Source organism: Cyrtonyx montezumae, unplaced genomic scaffold (assembly GCF_038088225.1).
Source record: "Cyrtonyx montezumae isolate F1298 unplaced genomic scaffold, pur_monq_1.0 scaffold_2, whole genome shotgun sequence".
Lineage (NCBI taxonomy): Eukaryota > Metazoa > Chordata > Aves > Galliformes > Odontophoridae > Cyrtonyx > Cyrtonyx montezumae.
This window is the reverse complement of record NW_027071936.1, coordinates 59,725,650-59,740,598: the sequence shown is the minus strand read 5'-3', so window position 1 is coordinate 59,740,598 and position 14,949 is coordinate 59,725,650. Positions and strand designations below refer to the sequence as shown.

The 14,949-nt window shown below is 37.7% G+C and overlaps 1 protein-coding gene across 1 annotated transcript in view; it reads left to right on the top strand.

Annotated features, from left to right (window-relative positions):
- The window catches only part of DOK7 (docking protein 7), a 59,028-nt gene that overhangs the window by 23,053 nt on the left and 21,026 nt on the right, over positions 1–14,949 (top strand). Inside the window, exons 6-7 of the mRNA XM_065735840.1 lie at positions 693–800; positions 2,864–3,738. Of these exons, the coding sequence (XP_065591912.1) occupies positions 693–800; positions 2,864–3,738 (983 nt within the window). The remainder of the gene's footprint in view (positions 1–692; positions 801–2,863; positions 3,739–14,949) is intronic.

The following is a 14,949-nucleotide window of genomic DNA, read 5'->3' as shown; positions in this document are numbered from 1 at the left end:
GATCCTATGATTCTATTTTAGTAGTGTTTTTGTACTTCTGTTTTATCTTATCTTGTATCGAGTATGCAGGCAGAGAGTCCTTTGTGTTTCTTCACCTCTGACTTCTGGACTTAATGGGCGTCTGGATTAAGCATCAAACTTGAAAGTAATGTCTTTCTAAATAGATGATCTGGAACAGTTATAAGGGTATCAGTTAGTTTATTTACTATAACTGTTGGACTGGATGATCTCTAGAGGTCTCTTCCAAACCCTGCAATTCTGTGATTCTGATTTTTCTATCTGTAGGATAAAACTATTCTAGTCTTTCTTCATGATGAAATTCCTAGTGAGTTCAGTGAAGTTGGGACACATTTTACAGGTCATTTATGAACTGTAAACTCTTCTAGACCTGCTAATTATTCCTGTAGCTATTGCCTCCAGTGCTGTGCTTTCAAGGCTTGTGGGAAACCCTACAGAGTCTAGGTTGAATTTCAGAAGTCACTGACACTTAAAATTATGACTGATTGTGCTGCATTTCATCAAGATTCTCTATTTGATGAAAGAATGTCCCAGACATTTTCCAATCAGTGTTTTCCCTCTCCTGAAAAACAAAATTAGAGCATCTAACAGAAAAATGCTTTTTAACTTCTATTTATGTATTCTTTTTTCCATGTATTTTCTTTTGATTTATTTATTTTATATTCCTTTTAAAGATCCAACTACAAATCCAGCATATTCAGAAGAAAGATTGGCTCATGAAGCTTTGCAATTAGAGAAGCGCTTGAGCTTGCTGTCCCATACAAGTCGCCAGGGTAGTGGAGGTAAGTAAGAAATTCCTTTAATTAAATACAGTGGTGTTCCCTTCTTTTCTAGAATGTAGCAATGAGCCATATATATGTAATCATAAGGTGCTGAGCTTAAATGAAAAATAATAAAACAATGGTCAACATGTTTCATTTAGGGTATTCATGTCTGTGGCTACTTTGGTCACTGCTGAATAATGTAGTTTGTGGCTAAATGCCACTGACCCTTGTGGAACTCTGACTTTGATAGAGCTACTAAACTGATGTGACATGATACATGATAGAGAAGTCTGCCTGCTTTTGCTGTGTGTGTGGTTTTTATTTATGTATTTATTCATTTATTTTAATAATCCGGTCTCTCTGGTCAGATATGTGGCTGAACTTCACGAACATTCTCTGCTTGAGATATCCGTGTGTCTGTGATCCTCTTTTCCTAATAATTCTCAGAGAACAAGAAATCACACTGTGAACTTTTCATATTCTGTTGAGTTCTGCACAGGGAAATTAAACATTTGTGGAAAATATAATAACAAGACTGTCCCTGTAGGTTTGGGAGGTCATTCGCCTGAATCTAGATTTTCCCATTGTCTTGGTGAGCATGTGGCTTTAAGCTGTAGTTAAAACATTTCATATAAGATTGTGGGAGAGCTTCCCTTCCAAAATTCTAAAATATTTAGCTGATAAAAGTTATTTCAAAGAAATTAAAGAATCTTATTATATATCTCTGTGTGCGTGTATACGTGTCTGTGTACTTTAGTCAGAAGATAACTTCTATTTAGTGTATTAGGGTATTTTTCTTCATACACTGGACTTACTGCTGAGAACTACACTAATATTTTTGTATTTCATGTCTTCTGTCTAGATGGCAGCATAATTTCATCCCCGGGGTTACAATTGTGTAGGGGGTCACAAGCTGGTGTCAAGCTGTGGGCACTAGGGGAAAAGAAAGGATTAGATTATCCAAGGATAAATGTTGCTTTTTCTGTTAATAGAAAGCAAGCATTGCTCCATGGAGGGTAGGAAAATTGTTCTAAACTTTTCCTATAGCAACTGAGACTGGAAATAGCACCAGAAGCTCAGATCTTGATTTACAGTGTATCCTTCACTTATCTAACTCTTCTGGCCAGAGGTTTACAATTAATTAGAATTAATACCTATGAAATGATCCTGTTGTTGGCCTTGTCTTCTTTATCTTGTCTAAATAAAATAGATTTAATTAAGGGTGAAGAAAGTAGCATTGTGGAGCTGGTACAGAAGAGTATGGTGTCTGTGTTTCTTATAAAATCATGAGGACATTTTCATCAATGTTTATTTTCTTCTGTGTTCTGTCTTGGATAGCTGTAGCTAGTGTAAAAGTGTTCTTATTGCAATTGAGGAAAACATGTTGCAATATGTACATAAGTTAATCGTGAGATCTTTTTCTATACAGATACATAAATGTAGAAGCTTTCTCACTTTTGTTTGTGGCTGTGTTGTGTTATCGACTTTTAGTATGGATATTATGGAGAAATGCAGTGTTGGAGACAGCAGAGAACAGGACAGTCTCAAGTTTGGTTTTATTTTTCTGTCTCTAACACGCATCTTTATGTCATTGAGATAAGACTTAAATAGAGAAAAAAAGTACAACAGTCTTTTGGTTCATTTGTTTCAAGCAGAAATCTTGGTATTTATTTATTTATTTTGTATGCTCTTTTGGATTGCATCAACATTTTTTTTCCTCTTCAAAGCCTTCTCAGCTATTCTGAAAATTTGTGACTATTCCCTGTGTTATAAGACAGAAGCATCTAAAATAAAGCTAATTAACTGTACAGGAGTGAAATACATCTAAAATGGGTAGAACTGGGTGCATAAACAATTAGCCCTGAATGCCGAATATTCCACAGTGTGGAAGGGTTAAATATTATCTGCCTGTTATTTTTACAGTGGGGTCAGGAACAATTACAGGAATTATGACTTTCTAACAGGAGCTCCCCCTGTGAAACAGATGGGATATTAGGGTTCTTCCTGTGTGTACCTGCCCTGCTTCCAGTCTACGTGTTGTATTTTAAACATGGGCTGACTTTTTCTTCCTTTTTTTTTAGGAGACGATCGAAGTCTTTCAAGCTCATCTTCAGATACCAGCCACTCAGATGTTAGTGTTGGGAGCAGATTGACAATTTGGCCTGAACAGTCTTCAGCCAGCACATCGCAAGAGAGTCATGGACTGGCAGCTGCAAAGGGCATTCATCTTGGGGAAGAAAAGATCCATCCAGAAGGGGCACGTGGTACCACTAAACCACCTCTAAAGCCCCTCCGATCCAGACAGCTACAGGAGATAGGTCGTCAGAGTTCTTCTGACAGTGGGATAGCTACTGGTAGTCACTCTTCTTACTCTGGAAGCTTCTCTTCCTATGCTGGGAGCTTGGACATCTGCCACGGCGATGAGTTTGGATCATTGCTTAGCCTGCCGTTGAACTTCCCTTCGGATCAGAATTTGTGTACTTGTCCTCACAGTGAGCCTCAGAGAGGTGTGGGATCAGAGTATCAGGTTCCCAGCTCTCTCAGACACATTTATGATATACCCAGGAGTTTGTTACAGGCAGCTGCTAAGGATGTGCGACCCAAGAGTGCAGATTCCACACTACCCGAGGACCAGGCCCTGCCTCCTCATGGTGCTAGTGATCCAAAACTGCTACTTGCACACTTAGAAGCACAGAGGGCACCAGAGCACAGCCAGGACAGAGGGAGGTCGTCATCTTTACTCCCAGAAAGCACCAAAGACTCAAGTAATGAGGCGTGTGTGGATTTTGTTTCGAGGTGGTCAGATACAAAACCGCAAGGACAGGTGTCAGACTCCAAAAGTAGTGAGTTAGCTCCACCTAGTGGAGCCTCAGCTGACCCCTATGACACATGTAGCCCCCACCTTGGGATGACAAGAGCTCTTTTTTCAGCTTGTCCAATCTGTGGTGGACTAAAGGTAAATACCTAACGCTGAGCAGATGCTAACAAGCCTTATTTAATATAGCATGATTAATTTTAAAATGGCTTAACTTACAAGTCATGTTATTTCCTTTATAATTTTAACTGGTAATTATGTTTGTGTTGTTTATGTTCAAGTTGAGAGGCTTTGTACATTATTTCCTCAAAGTCTGTGCCTGATCAAGAGAAGACTTTAATACAGGCCATCAATCGTTACTTTTAAATCGACCAATTTTTTCTTTGGTTGCATATGAATAGCTTGCTGTGACAGAGGTTGAGGTTACAAAGGCACATGAAAGGGCTGAATTTTTTTCCTATGATGATAATAACTTACTATGGAGAGCACTGACCTGTTTTGCTGCTGGCATTTTCAAAAGACAGAAGTTAGAGGCCATGTACTATGTGCTCCTCTTTTGAGTGGCTGTAGCATGTACTTTTTTTTTAATATGTTTTTCTTTACTGTTGTAATTTGTGAGCATGTGTTGCACAAGAAGCCAGATTAGTGAAGCTTTTTGCTAGGGAAAGAGAAGATAATCTGGTTAGCATAGCAATCCATGACTAATCACCTAGTTTGTTATTACGAGTGACCACGGAGAGCTGCGTTAGGGAAAGTACACAAAAATCAATTACTGATCTACTAACTGGACAGTGTATTTGTAGGGAAAAGATATTCTTGATCACCAATCACAAAAAACAGATTTGTATGCTTTTCTAAACACACTTGTTAACATCTGAAAACGTGACTTTATTCCCTAGAGTTCTTTCTGAACCCTGTTACATTCTTGGCTTTTTATTGCAGTAAGTGTTCTACAAGGCATGGAGAAAATATTTTTTATCCATTCTGGTGAATACATTAGTTTTGGTAAACAAGATGAAGGTAGAACTGTCTGTGAGCTGTTGGATTGTTGGTATGGTCAGGGAGTGTGTTCAAATCAGGAATGTGTCAAGTGGGGATTCAGCAAGGCTTTTGCATGAAGAATTAAGTACTGTGGTTGAATTGTGTATTTTTTTTTTTTTTAGTTCAATATGTGGGATTACATTATTTGCTGCTATGAAAAAAGACTTGAGTATTCAGGAAGTTATAAAATAAATTGAAGGACTATAGACTTCAGGGGCAGTTTACCTCTTGTGGTGTCTTACTCTTTGTTGTCTGTGTTGATGTCTGAAAACTAGGAAATCCTTTGTGCCTGAGGTGCTTGTGCAGCATCTGTAACAGCAGCGTGTGAGTACTTTGGACATTGCCCTGTACTTATGGTGTTTGGGAGGCAGGGAAATGCTTGGCTAGCTGGATAAGGTTGTGTCTACATTCACTATTAGGATCAGCGTTCTTCCTAGACCATTTTTGTAAGCCCTCCAGCTTCATTTTGAAAGCTTGACTGGATGCACGGGCTGAGGTTCAGCCTACAGCTTCTGCTCTTTCTGTAGTGAGGAGAACAGTTTCTGCTGCTGGCTTTTTGTGTCTGAAAGAATGCATAAACCAGTTCCTAGAAGGTCTGTACTCGGAGAAGAGTAAGCCCCAAGATGGCTTTGTTCTAGGCAGCAAGGAAAGAATTAGTTGGCATGGAGTTAGCTCATGTGATCTAAATGTTTGTGGGTGATATCAGTTGTCACTTTAGACATGAATTTGTCAAAACTTACCCTGGACATCCTGGACAACTTACCCAGGCAACTGGTAGTAAGGAATCTATTACATTAATCAGAAAATTTAAAGGAAAAATTATGCTGCTCCATGTTCTTTAACTGCCTGCTCACTTCCATGACATACACAGCCAGATCCTTTTATTTTTATATATATTTAAATGTGTGTATATGTATAAAAAGATATCTATTTATTTTTTTGTGACGAGACGGGAGGTTTCACGTTGGTTCTAGTTACCAATTAACATTAATTGGTGAGAATGTAAGGAATAGTCCTTATTTAAGCAAATTTAGTGACAGAGAGAGGGCTGACACGACACACCACCTCTTTAACTCTTTTTTTTAAATAATATTCTTACATGATATGCATGCTTGCTTTTTATTTTTTTTTCCCTTTACCTATGTGAAAGTATTTGGGAAAGAACTTTTGTTAAAAGGAATGATTGGACTTGTTTTCACTTTGGAAAGAAAATGTAACTTTAAGATGTGTTGTTTTAAACTATTGAAAAAATTGTTCTATCATTATTTAATGGATGCTTTGTCTGGCTTTTCTCATGACAAATACAGTGAAAGCACAAATCCATGTGATCTAACTGAAGAATATTTGTTATTTCTCATGCTTTGACCAGAATTAATTTGAGATATATTCAAGTCCAAGAGGAGTTCATTTATGAACTAATGAGATGCCAGGTTTCACACGTTTCATATTCACGTTCAGAAGGTTTTACTGGGGCAGTGTTTAGAGTGCCTTTGCAATTTCAAATTAAGCTTAATTAATTAAATGGTGGGGATGTTTTTTAAATGCCTACTATTTAAAGTGAGTGAATAGAAGGAAGCCTACAGCAGTAAAAAGCAGGTATGCATTTGTTTTCTGACCTGGATTTAAACTATGGCAAATCAAGGTTAGATTTGGGCATATCATCCTTGTGTTGGAGCTGAAAGAAGCTCTGTGAAGAGCTGGAGACAGGATGCAGAGTGAAAACGAGCATATGTGGAAGTGATGGTAGCGTTGGTGACGGGGATTGTCTAGATTAGGAACCACCTGCTCCACGAGTGACAAAGCTGATGATGAACTTAGGGAGATTTAACCGAAACAGGAGAAGGAAGCCTTTCTGTTTCGCTCTGGAGGAAGAATAGCACAAGTGTGAATGAAATGACTAAATTCTGCTTCTTTATTTCTATACTGCATTTTGTATTATGCATTGGGGGTTAATAACCAAACATGCAGGATGTTTTGCTTTCTGTTGTATGTTACTGTAGTGTGCACACCATGTCCTTTATAACCTTTGCAAGGCACGCCTTCTGCTATGTAATTTTTGCCTAGGTGACTTCAGTGCTAGAGATCAATGCCAAGATGAATTCTGTGTGTATTTTAAGAATATTTTAAGCTCAGAATGTTGGATTGTTGTGGGATTTCTAAGTAAGCTACAGAGATTTATTATTAGATTTATTCAATTTTTCAGCTTCTTAGCTGATATTAATTTGAGGAATAGCATTATACTGTACGTTTGTTGCTCTGTAACTTCATTTGATGCTGTAGTTGGAGAGTGTCAACATTTTTTATAGGGTGTCTATTTTTTTTTACACCACCACTGTTTGTAAATTTTCTTAGAAGTCTGAAAAATAAAATTCTTTTCCAACTGGTTTTGTCCTTTTCCATCTGATAAGTACTGCTTTTCTTTTTTCTGTGCTTTTTGTCCCCTGATCTTCACTTTCTTGCGATCTGAATTAATATGGAAAGACTATGGCTCTTCATGCTGCTCAGTGTTGTACTCAAATCGCTGTTGACAGCTCAAAATGTGCCTTTCAGTAGGAATTACTTTTATATATTTGTGTCTTAATCTAAGCTCATATTTATTCAGTTGCAGTTCTTATGTACAGAGTTAATTACAGATTTGATAGTTAACTTGTCATGATAGAGGAAAAAGGAAAGCATTAGTTTGTATGTATCTGTTATTATCAAACTTCCAATGGTATTCAGCCACCTAATGTAGCTGATCATTTAAAAATGCCAAACTCTCCTTGGAGACAGTTGTCCTAGATTAGGAGCAGATCTACCCAAATCCTCTGTGATGTATTCTTATGCTTCCTGCTGCCACAGTAACTCTGCCTCAAACTTTGAAGCATCCAGCATGTCTATAGTAAGCTGCAACACAGGAATGCTGTGGTCACTATGCATAAAAGAGCGTAGGGACTTTGTTAGGTAGCAGAATCTATGGCTCTGAATGGCTAGGATCTCCCTACACAGATCTCCTGGAGAGATCTGACACCTGCCTTGGGTGGATGTGGATTGCTGCTTACATGAGGAGTTGCTCTGATTAGCTGATAGGAAGTATATTTCATTTAAAGCAGTTTCTATGAAACAGACTATTTTGCACGTTGTATTTTGCACGTGCATGTATGTACTGTGATCCTTGAGAAGGCACTTACCCAGCACTATGGGTCTCTGTAGGGCTTTTTAATCAAATGCAGCCCCTGGGGTGTGTAGTCTATGAGTAGAGCTAGAACTATGAATATCTCTGTTTCTGTTGTGCAATGTAGACGAGGGAGGTGATGCCCAGAGAAGGTTAGATCTGCTCTCTGTTCTTGCTGAACTGTTCTAACCTACATCATGATCTGCCTGTAACTGGGTTGGGAATACCACCTCAGCCTTCTAATCTTGTACAAGTCTTAAATTTAGATTTTCTCCCTTCATTGTAGATGCTGCTTTTGAAAGCAGTGAAGTGTAAACTTGTGTTTTGTTGAGATACAGCAGCTGCAGGCTATTTTATCACATTCATGTAACTGAGAATGGTCCTTTTTTTGTTGTTCCTTTTTTTTTTTGCTTTTAATCAGATAGTAGTTTTAAACTAGATACTAAAGCAACCACGGTATGTTGTTATATACCACTGAAATATAGCTACTTTTTCCTGTTGCAGACGTTATTTCTTTAAATAGTCCATGAGGTTTGAACATCTTATGTTTATCTTGCAGTGTGTTTATTTTCCTGCTTTCTCTTAAAGTGTAGGAATGTGATTACTAATACAATAATATAATAATACTAATCACACACCTTCCATATTTATTTTCAAAGGTTTTATTTTTTAATATAGATTTATATTAATGTATGATGCTGTAACATTTTTGACTCCTTCCAAAAAAAGCTCCAGGCTGTCCAAATTTTCCATTGAGAAAGATGCATTTATCCTCTTTTATGCTTCTGTTCCTGCTTGTACTTCTGTTTTAATCTCAGAGCTCTGGGCAGTTAGGCAACACACACTGTCAAAACTATAAAAGGAACAGTTAACACTTCAGAAGAATCTGGAAGTCAGGCGAGCTGGTATTACTGACCTCAGTGACAATGTGTTTGTGAGGCTCTCTTATGTTCTGGGTACTATTGGCTTTTGGCATGAACTGGAAAGCTTGCTTTGTGCTTTCCTTTCACATTTAATACCACATGATTTCATTTATGTCCTGACTGTGGAAGTTAAACCTCCAGTTAGGCATACAATGTGTGTCACTGCTTAATGAAGAAAAGGTACATGCTGCACAAATTCATAATCATTTCTACTACAGTTACTGCTTAAGGCTCTGAAACTTTTACAATAAAGTAGTGCTGTATTGTTTAACTTGTCATAGGTTTGAAGAGATCTTTAAAGACACTAAATTTCCCACAACAGCTTTTTGAAATAGAAGATATCTATGATCATTGCTGTCCTTGACAATGAAATGCAGTCATTCTTGGTGCTGCTTGTCTGTGCTGACAAAAGCATACAGCACCATCCAAAGCAGAGGTTGGATCAAAAGTATATTCTTCAATTTAAACTGGCAGAGGCAAGGGTCATGAAAGAGGTGAGAGGAGCGCCAGACTCAGAGCTTGATTTGCTTTGTTTTCCCTTTTGTGGTTTTAGCTAGGACTGCCACAAAGTTAAGTGCCTTCCTCTTACTGAATTGCTTTCGGATCTGCTTATGTGCTGTTTTAAGATGTTGCTTATCAGCAGTTCACAGAGAAAGGAGAATTTATTTTTTTTTCTTGATTTTTTTTTTCTTGCCATTATTTTGTACAACGCTATAATGCTTATTGACAATAAGCTTTACTCCCATATAATTAAGAAGAGACCCAGCTTCCATTTTACTTTGCTACTGCTGATAAGGGCTCATAATCAACCAAATCTTTGTCTAAGAAGGTCACCTGATGGAAGTGACTTTGGATTTGAGTTATCACAGTGAAATAGAAGGCATGCCTATCAAACAACATTTGTGCAGACAATTTTTGCCACTTACCTCTGATCTAAATATCAGTACTGCTCTTGGCACTTCTTGAGCTCAGACAATAAGTGAAACACATACCATGTGGTGGTCTGCAGTGGGGAAGGAAGTGCCTGCCACAGAACTTCTGGTAAGTGAAATGATAATAGCGTCAAGGCAGCACATTTCCTTCATGCAGACAGCATAGCTCAACAGAACTCATTCTTTTGCACCAAACATAAATGTTACCGGATTGTTGTTCTGTCAGAGAGTCAGTGAAGACATCAGTAAACCACAGCATTGACCTTATATCCATTGGACTGAATAAATAGGAAAATCTACTTCCTGCTCTAGGTACAATCAGGATGGATAATGGCTTTTGTTATTACTACAGCTGGCCACTATGCCTTCCTCTATTTGGAGCAATAGCTTTTCAGAAGAGAGAGAAAGAAATGTTTTCAAGTAGGTGGTGTCCAGTGAAAGCTGGAAAAATGACTCCCTTTGTAATGTAGGGTTGTTGTGTAGTTGAGTTTGTTCTGTTTTGTTTTTGATCCAGTTGTAAAAAGAGACTCATCAGATTGCTGGCAATATGGCCAAAATGGAAAAGGGGGAGGTTTTTTTTCTTCTTTCCTCATTTTTTTAAAATTAGAAATACACTTATTTCTTGGAAAAAACAAACAAACAAAAGTAAACAAAACCACCAGAACAACTACAGAATCCCATAAAATAGTAGTAGACAATATTTTCTGTTTTCATTTTCAAAAAGGGAGAAAGTAGCATTCACCTGCAGAGGCAGACATTGCAAAAAAAGTCAGGAAGAGGTGGAAGAGTTGGAAGCTGCGGGTGAAGCAAATAACTACAGTGTCAACTCAGACTGATTCTGAGGTTTGACTTCCAAGTGGTTCATTTTCTTCTGTAACATGGTTTAAAAAAAAAGTCACTTAAAAAGAAAAATCACTAGACAATTTTTTTCTGCAATGTGATGATAACGTTTACTGATATTTTATTTTTAAGATCATGGATTGAAAAAGGCTATGTGGGAAATACTGTTTTGAATAAAATTCACTAATGCCAAGGTAATTGCACAACACAGGGAAGAAATTGGTAAATGTCAGCAGGGTAGCAATCATTTGGAAGGATTATCTGGAGGTTTGACAGCAACTTACTGTAAGTAGATGGAAAAAGAGTGAAAAATAGATGCTCAGTAGGTGTAGGACCTTTCCTACCAACCCTTCTTCACAGAGCCGCTTAAAACTGGAAGTGTATGAATTTAAAAGGCTGAAATGTGCCAGCAAATTACACAAAATTTATTTTTTCCACAATCCATGGCAGTGCATGGGAGAAGAACTAGTTTTGGTAATTCAAGGTGCCCGGTACACTTAATACTTCAAGATATTTATGGAAATACCGTCAGGCAGTTTGATAACATCTCGTATGGGTTTCCAGTCTGATTAGGTCCATAAGGTATCAGTCATATGTAGAGATTGTGTTATAGGTGAATTCTTATTGTTTCTAATATGAATTTTTAACCTTTTTATACCTAGTTGTACAGAGCGGGTAATGTTTTCTAATGTAATCTTAGTAAAGTTTCCAATATTGTCTTAGTAAAGTAACAACACAGTTAATCAGCTTGATTTTCATGCTGATTAGCAAGAAGATAGCAGTTGTGTCAACAAACCTACTAAAAATAAGATTCTTCATTACACAAAAAACTCACTGAAATGCATTTGAAAAATGAATTGCTGAAACATATAAATATGTTCAGAACAGAAGGAATACTTCCCTAAGAAGAAGGGCTAGATAATATGGGTAAGCATTTTTACAAACTTGGGTGCTGTGCCTTTCAGCTAGCTGTCCAAGGCAGACTGCTGGTAGGAACTTGTGATGGTGAAATGCAGATGACAGTGTTTTGGGCAATTTCTCACTTTTAGAGGAGATGTCATGCTCAGGGATGTGATTTAAGGGTGGGTTGTTAGAGTTAGGGTTGTATGTTTAAGTTGAGGTTGGACTTCATGATTTTTAGGGTCTTTTCCAGCCAGAATGATTTTATGATTCTATGAATCCCAAAGCATGCAAGAGAGATAAGAAGCTGGAGATCTGGATTGGTCTAGGAATTCTGTGTTATGGTCTTGTTACTATGGCTCTAACCAACTTCTGTCAGTATCTCCATAATACCTACTTGGTAATGCTTACTTTCTAAGTCTATTGTCAGGATTGATCAGTTTGTCTGTAGTGCTTTGGATGTGGACAGATCTATTCAAGTACTAAATATATTATTAAATGTGATGTTTTTCAGACTGCAGTTAGAGAGCTAGAAAGCCATTTGCCTTTTATGTGAACTGTGAGCAGATAAGGAGCTCATTAATAGGAGTCACTAAAGAAGCAATTAACCTGCTGAGGAGGAGCAGTTCCTGTACAATTTCTTTTTTTTTTTTTTGAACTCCTGAGAGTTCAAAGAATCTATCACTAATTTTTAAAATTTCAAGTAGTTCAAAGCCATTTCCCAGTAAATGAAAGGTAGCACAGTACTGACACCATGAATATGCTGTGTTCACAGAAAATTTTTCTGACATTCAGTTTGAAGAATTATGTCTTTCAAGAACAACAGAGTAACTGGAAGGAAGATATTAATGCAGGAACCTTTGCACTCAGTGAATTTTGAGTCTGAGGATATGGCAGTTGAAAAGCAGTTCTTTATAAACATGGGATTAATCAGGGAATTGAAATATTTTTTTAGCATAAGGAAATGTCCAGGGTGCCAAAAGTATATCTGGGTACAGCACTGAAATTCAAACAAAGCTGTAACAACAGAGGAAGAAAAAACATAAAAGCTGGCAACATCCTTATCAAAAAGAGAATTTCTGTGTTCTGAGGAAATTGGCCTTCTCAGAACCCGCAAACACGTGTATTGTGTCCTTAAATTACTATGGAGAGACGTGTTGCATCAAGTCTGAGGGTGCTTTTTTTAATCTATTTTTTTAAACAAAACAATTCTTTTATTTATTCTTGTTTGAGGTGAAGAGCAGTTTTCCTTGAATAGAGAATAGGCAAAACTCCAAATCTCCATATCTAGTGTGAGGTGCAAGAACAGATGGCCACAACAAAATTCTGTAACAGTTTAAGCTCTTTGAAGATCTGCAATCAAATATTTCAGCTGGTCAGTTGACCCATCTTAATAAGTAGATACTGTTGAGTTTCTGTGGTGCTGGTTAAACTCAGACCCAAATGTAGGAATTTGGGATCAGAATCAAGATTCCACAATAAAATGCTGAAGTTACTGTTACTGTGCCTGAGCAGCTGAGCAAATCTTTCTTATACTGTAAAAATAGCTTTTTACTCAATTTTTTACTAAATATTTAACTAGTTTAATGCAACATTTTCATGCCCATTCCTCAGTGATATTTTGGAAAGAGGGACTTCCTGGACTCTGGCCATCCTTGCTAGTGTAATAGCATAATGACTGTTGAAGGATCCTTTCAAAACCAAAAACTCTGACTTGCTTCAGGGCGTAATCCAACTCGTGGACATAAGAGTAGGAAGGATGTTATGTGGAGCTACTGTTCTCTTTTCATCCCCTATGCTTCAACTCTGACAGCGTTTGATGCGTCTGTGTCTGTAACAGTGCACGCACTATTTTTGGTCTGCAAAAGTTAGACTGAGCTTTGTAAGGTGTGTAGGGATGTCAAGATTCAAACAAGTGACTACTAATGTGATCTCTGTGATAGATGATAGCCAGGATGGGGTGAGTGAATACCAGAGTGTTATGTACAGATTCTGGTCTGTACCAAAGAGACTTAGTTGCTCTGAATGTAAGCTCCCTTTGCTTTAGCTTTTATGTGTTTCCATGTTTCCTTTTGTAAAACAGGGTAGATGAAAGAAAGCAGACTGAGAGACAATTTGCTGCAGCATCACAATCCCACACAAGTCCAGAGGTTAGAAGTAGAAGGGGCTTTGAAATTGACTTTGTGCCCCTAAGCCTTGTCACATGAGGATATTGGACTGTTCACAGTATAAACTGCAGCAGCCAGCTGTCAGTCAACTGAAGTGACTGTTTCAACAGCTGGGAATCAGTGGGACTTGAGCTCTGGCTGTGTTCCCTCTCCCCTGCCACATCCTTTGCAGCAGTTTGGATTCTCTGGAATCCTCTGCTAATTCAATGCTGATTGGAAGCAATTTGGAATGTACGAGAAATTCGAGACTGGAAAATATTAAGGAAATATAAACCTTTTCCAGACCTAGTTTATTGCAAGGACAGAGAAATGTTTAGTGGGCTACATCAGGGATTGTAACTGCGTACCTGAATCTTCTGTAGCACTAGCAAAACTTTACTGGATGAAGTTTGCAAATTCAACTAATTCCTTGAGACTCAAAGTCAAGCAGAATGGACGCGCTATGTTGAGAACTGCTATAGAAAGCTTTGGAAAGCTACAGAAATAATTATACCTAATAATTTATAGCAGTTCTTTCCAGTGTAGGAAAAGCTTGCGAGCAGCTCCCATGCATAGTTAAATATCTGTATCCTTTGAAGCTGTGATGCTTAATTATACTTTCATTACCTTTGACAAACCATAATTTCAGTGATGGCTGGGCTTGTCTTAATCTTACTATTCTGAGTTTTCTCTCCCTTGTTTATTCTTATAGTTCCATCCATTTCTTTCTAATAATGATCATTGATTACCTTGTTAATCATTTTTTTCAGGGAGAAGTTGACTAATCTTAGCTGTAACTGTGGGACTGCAGTTGAAAAAGAAGGAAAATGAATGCAAATGTGGTATTGCAAGGCTTTAATCTTTTTTCTTCATAGGTTCATAATTAAGCCTACTCTAGCTCTCTCTTTGTGTGAAGCAGGGTGCACAGGCTATGACAAGGATTCTTTTCTTTCTGCCTTTTTGTGGAATGGGCTGGAAGGAGGGAATCAAATAGCTAATCTAATGCAACTTGGCATAACTGCAGAACAGGCCGTAGTGTATTTTTAGAGCAAGTACAAGCTAAGCTCTCACTGTTAAACAGCATACTCTGAGGGAAGTAGAAGCAACAGAGCTTTCTTAGGGCAGTCCCTAGGTGAATATTTCAAAATGGTAATTACAGCTTAATGTAAATTTCTCTTTCTCTCTCTCTAAGAATCTGTAGATGCAGTTTAATTTGTTATTAATGTTTGAGATTTACCTTTGCTAGCTTCTGAAATATTCTGTATTTCAGCCGTTTGCTTCTTTGACTGTGGTGGTGTAGTTGAATCCACAAGTTGCCTTTATTCTTTATTTGCAAAAATTTCCGTTCTCCTCGTGAACAGATGGCTTAGCTTTAAAGTCCTGTTGCAAGCAGAAAACTTGTGTAAAAGGAAAAC